Here is an 18,780-nt window from a genome sequence, read left to right on the forward strand (position 1 = left end):
ATGCTGCCAGTCTGAGTTCATGTGTGTATCAGCCCTGTTGTGTCTAGAAGACACTGCTTGCTTGGAGTCATCCATTGCCTGGCTCTTACAATCTTTCCAAGTCTTCTGCATAGATCCCTGAGTCTTGAGGGGAGGGCTTTGATGAACACATCCCATTTACAACAGAGTGCCAGGCTTGCACTCTCTGCATATTGCCTAGTTTGTGGATCATTATGTTAGTTCCTGCCCAGTTTGTGGATTGTTAGGTTAGTTCCTGCCCAGTTTGTGGATCATCAGATTAGTTCCCATCTACTACAAGAAGCAGCTTCTCTGATGAGGGCTAGCTCATGCTTTCAAAGGCTGAGCATCCAAACAGCATTGTGCAAGCTGTGGCGAGTGCCTATATAAATGGTGACACCACTGGGGCAGTTTATAAGAGAGGGAGAGTCATCATGAGAAGCCCGGAAGGCAGAGAGTGATTCCGCAATCAGGCTCATTTGTTCTCTTTGTCTGTTTCAATCTCTTTGTGGTGCTGAGGATGGAACTGAGAGCCTCATGCATGGTAGGCAAGCCCTCTACTCAGCTACAACTCCATCCCAAGTGCATCTTTTTTTAAAAATTTTTAAATTATATTTATTTGTGCATGTGTACACGTGAATGCAGACACCTAAAGAGAACAGAGGCATCTGATCTCCCTGGTGCTTAAATCACAGCTGGTTGTGAATGACCAGATATGGGTATTGGAAACCAAATTCAGGTTCCTTGGAAGGGAAACACCCCCCTGAACTCTCTCTCTAGCCCCAAAGCTAGAACTCAGTTTCAAGAAGACTAACTCTAAATCTGTGAGAAGTAGTACCTTAATCTTCTAAGGGCAGTACCCAGTGATTGACCAACTTTTAAACCCCTCTCTCAAAGGACCCACTCTTTACATGACAACATGGGAAACCAAACCTTACAACACATGAACCCTGTGGGACATACAACGACACCAAAACCACAGCAGGTACACATCTGTTTAATTCTCACACAGCTTTGCATGCAGTCAAGTCTGAACCTGTGACTTGTGTGGATTTCTCTCAATGAACATCTTAGCCTTTTCAGTGACTGAGCTTGCTTCAAATCTGCTCAAGTTACCATAAGCAAATTCATCTGACACTCCTGACAATCAGAAGAACAAGAAACCCTAAAGAGGATGCAGCTGAGGAAGCCCCAGCAGTTGGCTTAATACACAGAGACACACAAGAAGATCTCCCCCTTTGGAAGCCAGAACAAAAAAACTAGACAGGAAGAAAGAGCTATTAGGGAGGGAAAAAGGATGCAGCTGGAGGACTGCATCAGGAAAAAGTACAAGGTAGGGCTGAAAGGTGGGGGAAGGGTGTCCAGTTGCACCACTGCCCAACCTGGGAACAAAACTACCCTCGAATGCCAGTGTTCCCAGCAATGGAGAGGTCTCACTGATGGTAATTAGTGACAAAAGGAAAAATAACAATCATTTTCATCTTTAAAAGGTAGTGAACATTCCTTCAGCCCTTATCCTATGCTTCTCATTGTGTTGACCATTTTATTTGTTTGTTTTGCAGTGCTGGCGATGAAACCCTGGGCCTTGAGTATTCTAGGCAAGTGCTCTACCCACTGAGCTGCATCCCCAACCTATATTGATTATTTTCAAAAATTTTGGCTTATTTATTTTATTTTATGTGCACAAGTGTTCTGCCTGCCTGTTATATGTAGCATGTTCACACCTGATACCCAAGGAAGAGGGAATTGGATCTCCTGGAACTGGAGCTACAGGTGGTTGTAAATCACCATTTGGATGGTGGTATTGAACCTGTGTCCTTATAAGAGCAGCCAGTGCTCTTAACCGTTGAGACATCTCTCCAGCTTGTCATTTTAAAGTTTTGAAACAAAACAATGAAGGAGGTAGATGCTTTATGGTGTCTACTTTAAAAATGGTCATGGAAGCATAGAGGAAAAAGCCCAGCCTGTCATTTTAAAGTTTTGAAACAAAACAATGAAGGAGGTAGATGCTTTATGGTGTCCACTTTAAAAATGGTCATGGAAGCATAGAGGAAAAAGACACCCAGAAATACTTACCAAACATGGTTACTTACACCACCTACAAATTATTTAAACTTCACTTTCATTTTAGTTAAATAGCAGAGACTTAACCTCATCTCTTACTGATACAGAAAACTGGCTGCAAGGCATACAGACTCCCAACTCTTACTGGCAAGCATTCTAGGAGCCGGTTGGTGGAGTGGGCTGCATGTGGAATCCCAAACTCTGCAGAGCTGATTTTCCTAGGCTACATCTCAGACCAGCACTTTTTTTTTTCTTAATGAGAATGTCTTAAGCAGCGGGATGGCCTCCAACTCTCTATGTACGCAAGTACGACCTTGAACTTCTGACTCCCTCCAATCTCTGCCAATTGCTGGGATTATAGGCACACACTACCATATCTGGTGCTGGGGATGAATCCAAGATCTAGCAAATACTAGCAAGTGCCCTAACACCTCAATATACCACAGCCGTCACCAGCACTCCTGTAAGAAGCTCCTATACTTTCCTATGTTCTCTAATAGTTGGTTCTTTCATAAAGACAATAGTGAACCAGCATATACAAAACCATGATGAAAACAGTGAAAGGGCTCCATTACATCTCTACAGAAAAGTAAGGTTCAGCATACAGATACTTGTTGAAATATAAACAACAGTAAACTCAACTACCAATTCCATCTTGTGAAACATGAAAAAACAAGAAAAATCTTAGCGTTCAAACAGTCCATGGTTTTCTTAAAGTGACAGAAAAGGAAAGCGTAGAATACAGTTACTTTGTTAGACAAAACAAAAATAAAATAGTCTTATGCTAATAATGGTCTCTGCAGAGGAGAGTGTATATTTAGAGAACCCATTTATCTTACCTAATGAAAACCAGTTTGACCCTGGTGGGGGCAGTCTTAATAATGGCAGATGCATTTTGATGACTTCTTCCATAAAGGACCTGATTGTTTATCTGTTTGGGAAAAAATAAAATATACTTGTAAAAATATAACTCGTGTATTTTACACAATGAATAAATACACACACACATATATAGCTATGTACGTATACACTTAGAATTAAATAATATAGTCTTTACTTTTAAGTGCATATATAGAATTCATTAATGGCAAAAATCTCAATATTCTTTGTACTACAGATTCACAAGGTAATTCTAAGCAACTCTGAAAAGCCTCCTAAACTCAGCTGTGGCTACAGTGAATAAAGACTAAACTCCTTGACCCTGTTACTAAACTTTATGAGAATGGTAGTTGAGCTCAATGGAAAGTTTTATGACAGATATTTCATTTTCTATGGTTTTCCAGATTCCTAAAGAATATAGAGAAAACAGATCAAACTATAGTATATACAGAGCTCTGGAGGGCCCATTTAACATGGTGCTACAAGTGTGTCATGGTTATTACATAGAATAAATTTTGTTACCACAGGAGATAAATATTATATACCTGTTTTAAGTTGAATTTTAGGTCAACTAATTACATAGGACACCTAATTGTAGATAACCCATGAGTCATCTGTTCATGCCCAAGGTGTACTGGACTTCTAATTTGACTGGAGTCACTCAAATATGATAGATCAGTAGATCTAAACTGTTTTCATTTCAGATCTTCCCACTGATATATTATATAACAACTACAGTTAACCTTTCACACCATCCATCCAGTTCTGCTCTCCCCGTCTGTTTGATAAGGAACTAGGGACCTGTACTGTTAGGTTATCCCTATGTAGCTATGGCCTTGATAACTTCTGTAACATTAGGGATGCTATAGTACACTCCATTATACTCAGGGGGACTAGAGTCTTTTGAAATCGGTGCTTAAGCCATTGGCCCTTGATGTCTCTGTAATGTTGAATCTGAAGACACAGCTGACATATCTTTGAAAAGACTGTTTCATCATGGTGGTTACAACGAGAAAGCAAAGGGAAATAAACACTTCAAAGGATGGGATGAAAGCAGAATACTTTAACCATCTTAAAGGAAGCCAGTCCATCCTCTGCCTACGGAGGTACAGCCACGGCTATCAGGCTACTTTTTCACTCTGCCTCTTACTCTTCTTTACTTGGGTTTTACTCTTGGCTGAGCTCATTAGTCTCAGAGAAACGCACTGACTCCCACACTCCCAGTTGTCTCTGGCTCGCTTTCCTATGCTCTAAAGGAGTTCAAGCAGCTGCTCCAAAGTGGTCCTGAGAACTGTGAGAAGAAAAGCTGTCACAGTTCATGGATATGCTCTTGATACCTGAAGGAATACTCCTTTCACATACTCAGACACTCATCTTTTCTGCTGTTAAATTTTAATATTCACACATTCAATAATGTGATTGCACCCCAGATTTCCAATACTAATACAAATGTACTAATGCTTTCATGGTTTTATTTTTCATACAGACACACACACACACACACACACACACACACACACACACACACACACACACACGCACATGCACACACTCACACACACACAGAGGCACAGACGAAAGACATACTGTTTCTTCCTTTCTCCTTTGGCTTTCCTGTTTTTCCTTCTTGGTACTGGAGACTAAACTCAGGTCCTTTCACACACTAAATATGGACTGCTCGGCACACAGCTGGACACTCAACCTAAATAACATCTTCTCCACCTCAGTCACCAGGCAAAGGTTCTAACAGTAATGAGAAAGGCTCTGACAGAACAGTGTCATGCCTGCTGCTGCTGCTGCTGCTGCTGCTGCTGCTGCTGCTGCTGTTTTCTGCAGTGCCAGCAAGCGTGGCCTCGAGTGTGGGGGCAGCTGCTCCCTGGCAATGCTTCAGAAATGCTATGCAGTGGAAACTGGGAAGAGAGCAAGCAACTCAAGACATAGCAGACCTGACTTTACTACTGTAAATCTAAAAGGAAAACTAAGATCTCCAGACAAAAACAAAAACAACCAAAAGGCTATGACAAAGCCTTCTTTCCGGCTTTAAAAATGAGGTAACCAGGGACCAGATGGCTTAGTGAATAAAGACACTTGCAGCCATGTCTGAAGATCTGAGTTTGTTATCTGGGACCAACATGATGGAAAGTGAGACAGACTTCCACAAGCTGTTTTCTAACACACACACACACACACACACACACACACACACACACACACACACTCACCTGCACACAGTTTGTGTGGAAATGAGAGCACTAATCAATTGGATTGGTATCATTACAAGAAGACATATGATTCGGTATCGTAGTTCATTCCTGTAATCCCAGCACTGGCAAGACTGAGGCAGGAGGACTGCGAGTTTGAAGTCAGCCTGGGCTACACCAGGAGGCTCTGCTCAACAGAGGGAGTGGGAAGGAAGGAGTGGGAGGAAGAGAAGGGATGGGAAGAAGAAGGGAGACAGGAAGAGAGAGAATCTCTCTGCTATGGGAGGACACAGCAGTATCCTGGTCTGCCAACCAGGAAGGAGTCTTCACCAGAGGCCAGAGTCTAGTGCCATGATTTCAGGCTTCCCAGCCTCCAGAACTGTTAGATGTGAGTGAGTGAGTGAGTGAGTGTGTGTGTGTGTGTGTGTGTGTGTGTGAGACCTCAGCCAGTTTGGCATTTGTTATAGCCACCCAAAGTGACAATGGCAATTGCTTGAACTAATTTTGCTCTTGAAATGGAATAACTCCACTGATGCAGTTTCTTGTCATTTTAAATATCTACGTTAATCCTAACCCTCTTTGCAGTCTCAGAGTCTGATGCTCTCAGATATCCAGCTCTTTGCCTTGGCACACACAAAGAAGAAAGAGGAAACAGACTTTCTGTCCACAGGAAATTTCTGAAATATTTATTATTATTATTATTATTATTTTATTATTTTATTATTATTACTATTACTTTGGTACTGGGGATTAAACAGGACCTCACACATGCTGAATAGGTGCTCTATTCAGTCATATCCCCAGCCCAATCTTTTTCTATAACTATCTCTGCTGTGGATATCGCTCTGTACACTATGAATGTATTGCTTTGATTTGGTTGATAAATAAAATGCTGATTGGCCAGTAGCCAGGCAGGAAGGCAGGAAAAGCAGAGAAGAGAATTCTGGGAAGAGGAAGGCTAAGTCAGGAGTTGCCAGCCAGACACAGAGGAAGCAAGATGTAAAAGTACTGGTAAGCCACAAGCCACGTGGCAACTTACAGATTAATAGAAATGGGTTAATTTAAGATGTAAGGTCTAGCTAGCAAGAAGCCTGAGCCATTAGGCCATACAGTTTAATTAATATAAGCCTCTGTGTGTTTACTTGGGTCCAAGCGGCTGCAGGACTGGCGGGTGAGAGAGATTTGTCCTGACCACAGGCCAGGTGGGACATAGAAAAACTTCAACTACATATCTCCTTGCCTGCCTACCCCTATCTATCTATCTATCTATCTATCTATCTATCTATCTATCTATCTATCTTCATCATCATCTAATCATTTATTTAGAGACAAGGTCTCACTACGTAGCCTAGGCTGACTTTGAACTTGTCATGTGGTACAGGCTGGCTTTGACAATGTGATGCTCCTGCCTCAGCCTCCTGAGCACAGTGATTAAAGTTGTTCGTCACCACCACTAGTGTTTTCTATGTGCCTGACCAACCATTCTGGTTTTCTGAGTTGCTTTTGGGTTCCTCTTGTTATCACTGACAATGGGGGAACTTCTGCGACTCTCGAGATATTAACTTCTGTCTCAGCTCTTGAGCCCTGGTCCTAGAAAAGCTATTATAGTTATATTTGGGCAAGTTAATTTTTCTCCCAGGCTCTGAAATTCAAATCCCATTTATGAACAATTATAGCAGCTCTGGATTCCAAGGGCCCAGACAGCAGCCAGGCTTGCATTTCCAAAGCTGGTGAGTCATACTGCAGGTTTCCATGCACATGATTCCCCTCTCAGGGGTTGCTTTTGCCTCTGCAGTGAGAAAGAACAAAACTGTAACATGAGGGCAATCCTGGCCAGGGTGAGATAATTAGTTCCCGTCTTTGTAGCTTGTGGCAGAAGTAGAATCAGGGTTAACCTAGTGCAGATTCAGCCAATGTCAATCCTTCTCTAACACTGCATAAACGTTTAAAGGTCTTTAATGAGATTTGTCTTAATCAAATTAATTATGCAAAAATATTAAAGAGAAAAGGTTACAACTACTCCTAATTTTCCATAGTTCGTCTGAACAGGAATATAAATTTATGCTGAAAAGCAGCTCAACTAAATCTACTCAAACAACATATCAAATTGGAAGTAAAAGTTAATTAACTTAAACTAGGGTTGAAAATATTAATTATACAAAATTAAAATTTAGTTCAAGTAACAGATTTGCCCAAGGTCTGAACATCATGCCATAATTTATTATACCCAACCATCTCTCACCCATGTTTTCTTCTTCTTTTTAAAGCAAAATGACATATTATTAGGGAGCTGAACTGAAACTCATTATGTGAGTGGCTGATAATGAAATCGAAGTCCTTCCCCATTTTTACTTTGAAGCACCTTCTAAACATTGTATTTTAATTCTTTAGAACCTATACTTTAACTTTTAAAACAACCTTTACTTAAAATAAATCACGTGGGAAAAAAATCAACACATTATATTTATAACCATCATGCCTATTAAAAGTTTTGGTGCTGAATATAAAACCCAATACCTGGACTATGCCAGGCAAGTTTTCATCCACTGAAGTACATTTTAAACTTTTAGACCTTATTTTGAGATAGGGTCTTAATAACCTTTTAAACTTTATTTTGAGATAGGGTCTTAACAAATTGCTTTAGATTACAGCCACATAACACCATATGCAGCTGCCAGTTAACTCTGGATCAAATAATTCCATTTCTATGGATCTATCCTAAAAAGGTGAAAAGGTAGGCATTAAGATGTCACCCTAGCTATACTCCAAATTAAGAAAAAGCAGGAAAACTGCAGGTTTACCCCCGTCATCATGGCAACAATAGAAAACAATCTCCCTAAAAATAACTGGTGAAGGTGACGTCTGTCTAGATGTACGGCCATAAAAAGATAGCAGTACTGAGTGGAAAATGGAGCAAACAAGTACTTTTAAAATGAAAGCTCTTGTGTGGGTCTAAAGAACTACGTCTAACAGGTGGGCTCTGTGGTGACAGTTTTAGGAGTCAGTACTTTAACATCTTTGTCACATTTTATTTCTTTTGTGTGTACATACACACACATATGCACGTCTGTCATGACATGAGCATGGAGGCATTAATGCAGTCCTCTCCCTCCACCATTGGCTCTGGGGATCCAGTTCAGTCATCAAGTTTGTGTGGCAGGTGCTTTTCCCAATGATTATCTGCATGATGGTGTCTGCTTGTGGTCACAGCATAGGGAGGCTGATGCAGGTTTGTGGGCTGGAAGTTAGCCTGGGCTACATTGTGACACCTGTCTGTGAAACACAGCTTTGCGATAATCAACAAAAACTTTAGGAAAAAATAATCACATTTATTTTTTTTCCTTAAAAAAATAAAGAAATAAAAAGAAGAAAGGGAGAGAAGGTAGAAGGTGTTCTATTACCTTCAGACAATAGGAGGGGATAAATAAATAGCATAATCTATCTCTTAAAAATTGCTGTTAATTCTACAGAAAAAATGGTGGTTTCCCAGGAATTTAAGATACTTCAACATAACCTTTGAGGGTATGTGTCTTTTGTGTGTGTGTACATGTTCATGTGCACCTGTGCAATTGGGTACATGTGGAGGCCAGAGGCCAACCTGGGCTCTGTGTGTGTGTGTGTGTGTGTGTGTGTGTGTGTGTGTGTGTGTGTGTGTGTGTGTATGCCACAGGGACCAGAAACATTAGATCTCTTGGAGCTGGAGTTACAGGCAGTTGTGAGCTACACGATGTGGGTGCTGGGAACAAAACTCTTGTCCCCCATAAGAGCAAGCCTTCACCTTCTCGGCACTGGTGCTACAAGGCCTTGCCACCCCAACTGACTTTTTACATCGTGTTGGGGACCAAACTCAGGTCCTCATACTACTGTGGTAGGCACTGTACCAAATGACTGTCTCTCCAGCCCAGGCATAACTCTTCATGGTATTCTTAGCCAGATAAGCAAATAGGACTCAGGTTACTGGTGACCTGGAATTTCTTCACCAAGAATATCAAGCTGGGTGTGGTGGCACAGGCAGGTGGATCTCTGAGAGTTCAAGGCCAGCCTGGTCCACACAGCAAGCTACATAGTGACACCCTATCTCAAAACAAGCAAAAACCCATCAGCCGAACAAAGAGAATATCAAGGTAAGATGCCCTCTAGTAATGCTTAGCCCAAGGTTTCCTTCTTTCTCATAAAAAGTGGACCTGATTAGAAATCTACCCCACTTCTTAGCTACTGTATTTTCCTCACATTCAAAATGCTTTATAAGTCCCTTTACAGACATACTCAAAAACTCAATCACCAGACTCTCCTAACTCACATCCTTAGAGTTCCAGTTTCTCTCTCCTTTTAAATGTGTTCAGATTTTATTAGTATTGTGTTTATGGTGTGTGTCTGTGTGTGTGAGCACCCTCACAGGTGCATATACGAACCACATGTGGAGGGCCACTTGCAGGAGTAGATGACCTCCTTCCACCGTGGATTCTGGAGATTAAACTAAGGTCTTAGGCATGCATGGCAAGTACTTTTACCCACTGAGCCATCTCATGGCCCTCGTTTCTCATTTTAACAGTCACCTTATTAAAAAAACTGTCCTGAGGAGGCACGATGCCATCCTTTGCACCTAGGAACATTTAGCACATACCTCATATAGTCTAGCACGGCCCTTCAGCACAGGCCATGAGACAGGAGGGCCTGGCTGGTGTAAGGAGGACACAGAGACTCACAAGCTCAATGCCTTATAAAAGAGTTTAAGGTATGAAGTGATGCTGCCAGAGCAGGCCCACGTCCCCAGATCCCAAAGCCTCCAGTAAGTCGGGGCCACTGGAACATGTAAAGAGAATACTCAGCAGGTGTCAGGGAACTCCCTAGATTCTCTTAATCCTTAATGTAACCAATCACCCATATCCTATCCTGACCAACTCACAACCCAGGCCAAAAAAAAAAAAAAAGTCCCCACCGCCCAATTCTCAGCATGGTAAAGGTAGAAGAAATTTCCAGCACTAACCACTCACCTAGCCTCACTCATACTCCTGTAAGCAACTCTAGTCATCAAAAATAAAAAGTACAAGAAAGTAAAAGGGAGACTGGTGGGGAAGAGAATGGGGATCAGGCGGAGAGGACAAGCGAGAGTAATGGGGTAAATATGATCAAAACTCTCCCCTCATCAGAGAATAGCACTGTTTTCATACTTCCTTATGTTAATGTGCACAATATACATACCCAGAATCTATTAAGTTAGCTAAAGTCTGGTAACATCCATGTTTGCTAGCTTGAGAGGTGAGAACACAGTCCACTACATACAGTGGACTCCCATGTCCCCATATGCAGTTTTGCTTTCTAAGATTTCAGATCAAATGCGGTCTGAAGGTATTCCATGAAAAATTCTAGAAATAGTTCATTCTTTAAAAAAATTGTCTTTGGAATTGGGAGTAGTGGCACATGGCTTTAATCTCAGCACTCAGGAGGCAGAAGCAGGTGGACCTCCGAGTTCCAGGCTAGCCTGGTCTACAGAGCGAGCTCCAAATCAGCTAGGGCTAAAAAGAGAAACATGTCTTGAAAAACAAAAACAAAACAAACAAACAAAAAAACCCTTTTGAAATCTGAATACAAACAAGGGTTGATGTGTCATCTCCACACAGACCGTGTCTTTGTTGACCCCGTCCCTCCCCCTAGGCTGGCATTATCCTCCCCAGAGGCCCCTTTCCACGTTCATGTCTCACACTTCACAACTTGGGTTCTGCACTGTGAACGGAACCAGTCTTTGTCCAGGGGTCTACACTGCACAGCCTGCTGCTGACTACTCAGCTATCAGATCACATATGCTCAGGCAGATACACTTCACTTAATAACTGCCACAAGCCATAAAACATTATTCTGGTGACTCGGATATCCAAAAGAAAGTCAAAAAATGTTCCCTTTAGAGAAAAATACAGTAATACACTTGAACAGAAAACTCATTTGTGAAACTTTTGTCTCATTGTTATACTTTGTGAGTTACTGTTAATATTGCACTATGCCTAATTTATAAAGCCAGCCCTGTCATTAGTATGTATGTATGGGAGAATGTAGTATAATCTAGGTATTGGGGTTTCGTCTGCAATCCCAGGTCAAGAGGCTAATAATGCACAAGGTCTGACCTGAGTTTGGAGCCACACTTAGCTCCTTAGTGAGTTCTAGGTAAGCCTGGACAACAGAGTTAGAACTTGTCTAAAAAACGAAATAAAAAAAAATAACGATGATGGTAATGAGCCTTATTATGAAAGGCCAGTACTACCCATGGTTTCAGGCATCCTATAAGGGGTCTTGCAATGTATCACCTTGGAGGAGGGGTTGTTGTACTGTACAATTTAGCAAAGTAAAAATTCCTATTATGCAAATGTAAAGAGATTTTGTGTGTGTGGTCAACACCACTCAGAATAACCTCAGTGTAGGTTTACTAGGTGGTACCTCAGATAGTCACAAGACAGGAAAGGAGGAACACGCTGAATAAAGGAGGGCTGGAAGAGTACAGCGCCATCATCACCAGCCCTGCAACACACCAAGAACTGCAGAAACCTGAGGCAAGGGAGCCATCGCTGGCCAACGGCATGTTCCTTCCCTGCACCTGATCCCTGTTTCAATTTTCCTTAATGATCTGTTTCTTCCACTCTTGATATCTCATTTTCACTGCTAATGTGGCTGGATTTAGAATCACCTAGGAGACACATCTGAGAGGGTGTTTCCAGATAGCTGTAGTTAAGGAGGGAAGACACATGTGTGGCACCATCCCATAGCTAGGGTCCTGGACTGGAAAACAAAAGGTAAAAGATGAAAAGATAATCTGAGCACTAACAGTCATCTCTCTGCTTCCTGACTGTGGAACCATGTGACCAGCCACCTCCCGTTCCTGCCTAACACCCCTGCTGGGATGGACTATGTCCATTTGAACCATAAACCAAAATAACCCTTCCTTGCTCCAGTTGCTGTGGATGTTTTCCTTCCTCGAGCTGCTTTTCTTAGGCACGTTGTCATAGCAATGAGAAAATGACCAACGCCTTCACTTTTGCTTTGTTTTCTCTCTAAGGTCTAAAGATCAATTGCTCACTGCAGAGATCTCAGAGTTTCTGTGAGAGCAATGAGGAAGACCACAGCACTAAGAAGTGAGTGATTGTCACCCTTCCCCTAAGACAGTAATAGCAGAGACTTCAGCCAAAATATTTCACTGACAGAAAGACAATGAGGTGCAACTAAATAATTCAAAACTCCTCCCCTAATAAGCTGTTGTCAGAAACAGAAATTGCAAAAATAGAGCTAAAGACTTCACTGCTGGAAGCTCCAACAGAAAGAACCAGGACACTCGATGTGAACTAGGTTTTACACAGTAGTTTCTATGCCTGAAAATAAACCCCAACTCTGTAGCAGAAACGAGGGCACGCTCTTCAATGATGAAGTTCAGAAGCTCACATGCTGTGCATGAACAAATCCAAAGGAGGAATGCCTTCCTTCCTTGGTTCTTAAAAGATGAGCATGGTTTTATCAATTACATTCTTCTTTTAATAAACACAGAGTGGTACTACATTTTAACATGGATAATATTATATGGAATTGCAATGTCAGAAACTGAGGCAGGATAGAAAAGCCAAGTTCAGGGACCATAGGAAGGAACAGGAGGCTTTCTTTGAGCCTGGTTGAGCTAAGAGTCCAGAATTTTGACACAACTAACAAATTTGGTGTAAAGAGTGTCTATATAGGCCAGATGTGATGGCATACACCTTTAATCCCAGCACTAAGGAGGCAGAGGAAGTTGTATCTTTGAGAGTTTAAATTTAATTTGGTCTACATAGAGAACTTTAGGCCAGTCAAGGCTACATGGTGAGAGTTGATCTAAAGGGGGGAAAAAGATTACATATGTAGAGACAATATTCCCATTTTCAGAAGTATTTAAAATAAGAATGTTACACTAGCAACTAACCATGCTTAAGGCCTAAATACTTGTGACCACTGAGTTTTAACCTTATTTTTTCCCCAGCTATAAACCTATGTATTTCTTAAAATCCTATAAACAAGATTATAAACTTTATTTATAGTCAAAACTTGTCTTAAGTCTCTTGTGACCTAGTTAAGTATTCTTTTGACTTGTCAAAAGAAAAGTAAGAAAAAAAAAAAAAGGTGGGGGTGTTTCTCAGAGACCCTTCAAGTAAAGAAAGTAACTTCAGAAGTCACTAAAATAATATATATGACTAACACTAAGCATGACTCTGCAGAGTTCACACCCATGTCCTTGATATGAGCTGGTTGTTTTCCAAGAGGTATTCTCTGTCCCTTAGTTGCCTGTGGCTTTTTTTTTTTTTTTTTTTTTTTTTTTTTTTTTTTTTTTTTTTTTTTTTTGGTTTTTGGTTTTTTCGAGACAAGGTTTTTCTGTGTAGCTTTGGTGCCTGTCCTGGATCTCACTCTGTAGACCAGGCTGGCCTCGAACTCACAGAGATCCGTCTGGCTCTGCCTCCCGAGTGCTGGGATTAAAGGCATGTGCCACCAACGCCTGGCTTAGTTGCCTGTGTTTAAATGTACATTAAAGTTTTATTTAAAAAATGTGTGTGTAATTTGTGTGAATATATGCATGTTTGCATGTGTGTGCATGGAGAACTGAAGTTAACTCCAGGAGTTTTGCCAGGGTCATAGTGTCTCTTCATAGCAACTGCAACCCTAACTAAGACAGTCACCCAACCCAACCAACAATTACATGGGTATTAGGAATCTGAACTCCAGTCCTCACACTTGCATGGCAAGCATTTTACCCATGGAGCCATCTCCCAGGCCCATAAATAAACAGCTTTTCTCCAAACTAACTTGTCCTGAAATACTTTTCCATAGTGGAGTCAAGAATTTCACCTTCATCTGAGTGATACTCTTTAAAGAAACTCCTCAGGTGGCCACAGGCAACAGCTGTGTCTCTCACCCAAGACAAAACTCGACTAGATACATTAAACTTCTGAATTAACTGCATTTACCTACATCTGCTACATCACTTGTCTCATTGTTATGAAAAATTACTCTGACAAAAGCAACTTAAAGGAGAAAGGGTTTATTCTGGCTGACAGAGTCCACTGGGGGGTTGGGGTGGTGGTAGCAGAAATAGGAAGCACGCACACTCAGGAAGAGGGGGTAGGACACCCTCAGTGACCACTTCTTCCAGTGCAGGTCTACTTTTTTTTTTTTTTTTTAGGAACACTCTATGTAAACCAGGTTGAACTCAAACTCAGAGATACACCTGCCTCTGCCACCTAGTGCTGGGATTAAAGATGTATGCCACCATGTCCAGCTGAGGGTCCACTTCTTAAAGGTTCCACAACCTTCCCAAATCATGTCACTAGCTGGGGTCCAAGCGGTCAAACAAGCGAACCTATGGGGATACTTGGCATTCACACTACAACTACCCAGAATTTAATCCAGCACTAAATAAGACCCCAGTGTTAGAGTCAGCACGTGTACTGATCTGCCCGTTGCTGCCCCAGTCTCCCTGCTTACAGGATTGGGGCAGAAAGTACACGTAAACTCTCTAAGGTTGCTGTGGGCTGGCAGACAAGATGCATGGAAAGACTTAGCAACTCTGACTGGTATTAAGACTCAGTATTTGCACAACTCCCTCCACACAGCCCAGTTCTTGGCCCCTTTATAACAGCAAGTCCTTCATCCTCAGGGATCCACCTTTGATGGTGTCAGGAAATGGTTAGCAAACTTGGATAGCTACGGCTCACAGTGCTGTGGTGACCAGGATTCTGTACTCTGTGAGTGAGGCTGACTACTCACTCAGCCATCACCACCTGCTCTGTGAGCTTTTCAGGCTGCAAACGGATTGTTTTAAGAATCACAAAATGGGATGGCTTTACCTTGGCATGTGTGAAGGTTGTATTCAGGACCTGCTCACAATACTCATTTGTGTCAGCTTCAACCAATCCATGTTTAAATAGTCAGATATTAAAGCTCCAATACAGCTGTTTGTTTGTTGAGATAGAGTCTCAGTTTCTAGTCCTGACTGACCTGGAGCTCACTATGTGGACCAGGTTGGCCTTGAACTCACAGAGATCTACCTACCTCTGGCTCCTGAACGCTAGGATTAAAGGCAAGTGCCACCACATCTGGCCAAATAGAGCTTTAATATGTAATGTATTCATATATAAAGTGTCAAAGCCAATGAAGTCACTGCCACAGTAAACAAAAACAAAAACCTGGTTGATCAATTCTGCATGACTAGATACTAAGTATCAGTCTGTCAAAAAATTATGGAGAAACATAATTGTATTTCAATTTTGAAATCCTTTGCTCTTTCTGTGCCTCAGACTACTGATTCTACACCAGGAGATTTTATTACATGAAGTACCTTAGGGCAAAGTTATTTCATAAAAACGCTTGATAAATACACCAGGGTGTGGTAGTGTGGATGACATGAGCTTCTGAGTGTAAATTAAGAGATTTTATCCCACGGATTTACTTACTAGCTTCTAAACCACAGTCCAAATCATATCTAAGCTTTCCAAAATGTTTCAAATATGATTAGCTGACAAGGAACAGAGGCCAGCGCCGACACCAAGACTTCATGGAGCATTGGAGAACACCTGGGTGAATCACTTCACCTTTGTGGTTAGAGTGGTTTTTTTTTTCCCATATGAAAACAATATCAGAAGACAAGATCTGAATTTACCCCTAGTTTTATGTCTCTATCCCTGGAAGGTATGAGAGGTACTCCCGCCTTTTCTTTTCCACTGTACACGTACTGGACAGGACTCAGGTTAGGCTATCCTGCAGGCTCCACACAGCAGCCTAACCCACTGTGCCATCCAGTCTGCTCCTTCCTGCTTCTGCTTTAACCTGACATATTACTCCGACACCCTGCACAGCACCACTGACCCCGTCTTCCCACACTTGCACTGTAGGGAGGGTTATAAATAAATCCGATATTCACACGGCCACACCATGCCCCAGCCTGCACATGTTCTGGGCCTAATTGCTCTGGGAAAGCCAGTGCTCTCCTGTAAGTCTCCTTCTGTGTGCATGGTAATTATATGCTAATGCCTTTTGAAATGAATTCAGTAACCCCCACATTAGAATTGAAAGGAAGGGTAAAGGAGCTGAGATTTAATCACACTGTCTTCTAGGAGCTTAATAGAAAATTTCTTTCACACATGAATTGTGCCATCGACCCACAGAACTCTCCGACTCTTCTACTCCAATAATGCAAAGGCACACCGACAATACCACGGTGACCACAGGCCCCAGATCAGTCACACACAAGGCTCTGGGAGAAAAGCAGAGTTTCTGACTTAAATGAAGACAGGAAATGTTTTTGATAAATCTTTTACTTCTTAGTTTGACTTCAGAGTCTTAAAAGGTGAATCAACTATACATCTTAGGAGGCAGCGAGTGAAGGAGTAATGTAACAGTCACGGCCAAGTAATGATGAGTCTGAGAGTACGCAAGACACATGACTGCACCACATTCAGGGCTGAGGCTATGAAAACAACCGTATTTTGGGTGAGAGTTAGCAAATGTCCATGGTTTGCTCCATTCTTAAAAGCCCATTTGCACAATGCAGTGTTCTCAGCCACCTAATGCTCTGCGATGTCCATGGTCACGCTAGCTTTTAGCTTTACTGGTATATATCATTAAATCAATTTCCTAGTCTCAGCTAGCAAGCACATTCCAACTCTTCATATATTAAAGAGAAATGACTGCATTTTTCCCCCTGAGCTATAAAAAGAACCAGGGAATATTTTCCCTCATCAATTTATTTTCTGTCATCCTTGACCTAAAGTCAAAACTGTTACAAGAGAAGATGGATTACAATTGCCTAAGATTTGGGTGTTTGTTAAGGGGCTACATGAAATTATCAAGGAATAAGACACTGCTCTGACATGACTTCAGAGACACTAGTATCAATATAAACAAAATAAAAGGACAGAAATACACAAATACAGAATGACAGTTTTTGATCCTATCAGCTAATGTATGCTAGAGACCGTGGCAACACCTAGCTTAGCATATTATCACCGACTTCCCCAAAGGAAGGGTTGCCCCAAGGTTGATGCTGCCCTAGCACTGCATGGCTAGCTCTGTGAAAACAGGACCCAGTCTATGCAGTACCTGCTACAAGACAGCACCATTTATGGGTCTGATGCAAGTCATACCAACTATAAACCCAGAGAGGCTGTGAGCAAAGCGGTAATATTTAAAAACAAGAACAATGATGAAGCAATAATTGGAAATAACACGAGCAAACAGTGGTGCTCCCAAAATGACCAAGACAAAGGAAATTTTATTCAGTTCAGGGAGAGGCCATAAAAACAAGTATATGTATTTTGGGCTTATTTTTAGGTGTTTCAGGAAGATATTTACTAAATGATTTGAAATAGCTGAGCCTGAAGAGAGATGGCATGTGACAATAAAATCTGTGTCCCAACATATTTTTATTTGTTGCCACTTGGCAGAAATGGAGCATCTTTGGGGAGGGTAAAAAGGAGTTGACACGGCCACATAGAATCTTCTTGATCTCTGCATCTGTAACTGAATATATGACTAGATATAACAAATAGACCAGATTCAGAAGGCTAGAGAAGGAAAGGGAGAAGTACAAGGTAAATTATAGTATTCTTTTTTGCCCCCGTGCCTAGCAAACACCTGACGTTTCTATGCATGAAGTAGGAAATAGGATTAAATAGCAGTTAACCCTTTGCTATGCTGCATTATGATGCCATCAGAAGATACATGGATTTGGTCTCCATCCTTAGATTTTGGCACAGAGGTAATCCTTCTGTAGTTTTCTAGTTGATCAGTATGCTATGTTCATCTTTTGTTCTAAGATCTGGCCTCTGACTCCCAGTCCTGATTTTTGTTCTAATGAGGGATGGAATTAAGGGTCTGGGCACACTTACAAGTGCTCTATCACTGAGCTACACCTGTACTCTAATTTTTTGTTTTGTTTTTATTTATCAAGATAGGGTTTCACTATGTAGTCCTGGCTGTCCTGGAACTCACTCTGTAGACCAGGCTGGTCTCGAACTCACAGAGATCCACTTGCCTCTGCCTCCTGAGTGCTGGTATTGGATTAAAAGTGGGTGCCATGACCACCCAGTTGAAGTTACTCTTCTTTTTAATTTATGTGTACAAGTGGTTTGCTTACTTATATGCCTGTGTATCATCTACATGTCTGATGCCCATTGAGGCCAGAAGAATATGTCAGAGTTACAGACTATTATGAGCCACCATGAATGTACTGGAAAATCAAATGTGGGTCCTCTGGAAGGGTAGCCAGTGTTCCTAACTACTGAGCAATCTGCCCAGCCCCATGAGGTGACTCTTAATGGGCTCCTGGTGGGCCTGGACATCAGCGGAATAAAGCAGTGATTAAAAGTGTTAAACCTACAGCCCATCCCCCATGATCTAGGAAGAACAAAGTGCTAGAGACTGAGTGTCTGTAATGAAGCCACTCTAAAAATCCCATGAGCTAGTGTGCTCATCATTCATGCTGTAGTCCCAGCACTTAGGAGGCTGGGGTGGGACTCTCATACAAGCACACAAACCCCATTAATGAACAACAGGATTGGGAGTTTCTAAGCTGCTGACCGTGTGAGAGTACCTGGAGGGTGGCACAACCAGAGACAGCATGAATGCTCTCCCCCAGTGT

The 18,780-nt window shown here is 41.8% G+C and overlaps 1 protein-coding gene across 8 annotated transcripts in view; it reads right to left on the reverse strand.

Moving 5' to 3' along the window:
* The window catches only part of Patj (PATJ crumbs cell polarity complex component), a 328,062-nt gene that overhangs the window by 135,197 nt on the left and 174,085 nt on the right, over positions 1-18,780 (reverse strand). For all 8 annotated transcript variants that reach the window (XM_052718902.1, XM_052718903.1, XM_052718901.1 and 5 more), the window contains exon 29: positions 2,901-2,992. In XM_052718902.1, the coding sequence (XP_052574862.1) occupies positions 2,901-2,992 (92 nt within the window). The remainder of the gene's footprint in view (positions 1-2,900; positions 2,993-18,780) is intronic.

This window comes from Peromyscus californicus, unplaced genomic scaffold (genome assembly GCF_007827085.1).
Source record: "Peromyscus californicus insignis strain IS unplaced genomic scaffold, ASM782708v3 Scaffold_5__1_contigs__length_169319896, whole genome shotgun sequence".
Classification (NCBI taxonomy): domain Eukaryota; kingdom Metazoa; phylum Chordata; class Mammalia; order Rodentia; family Cricetidae; genus Peromyscus; species Peromyscus californicus.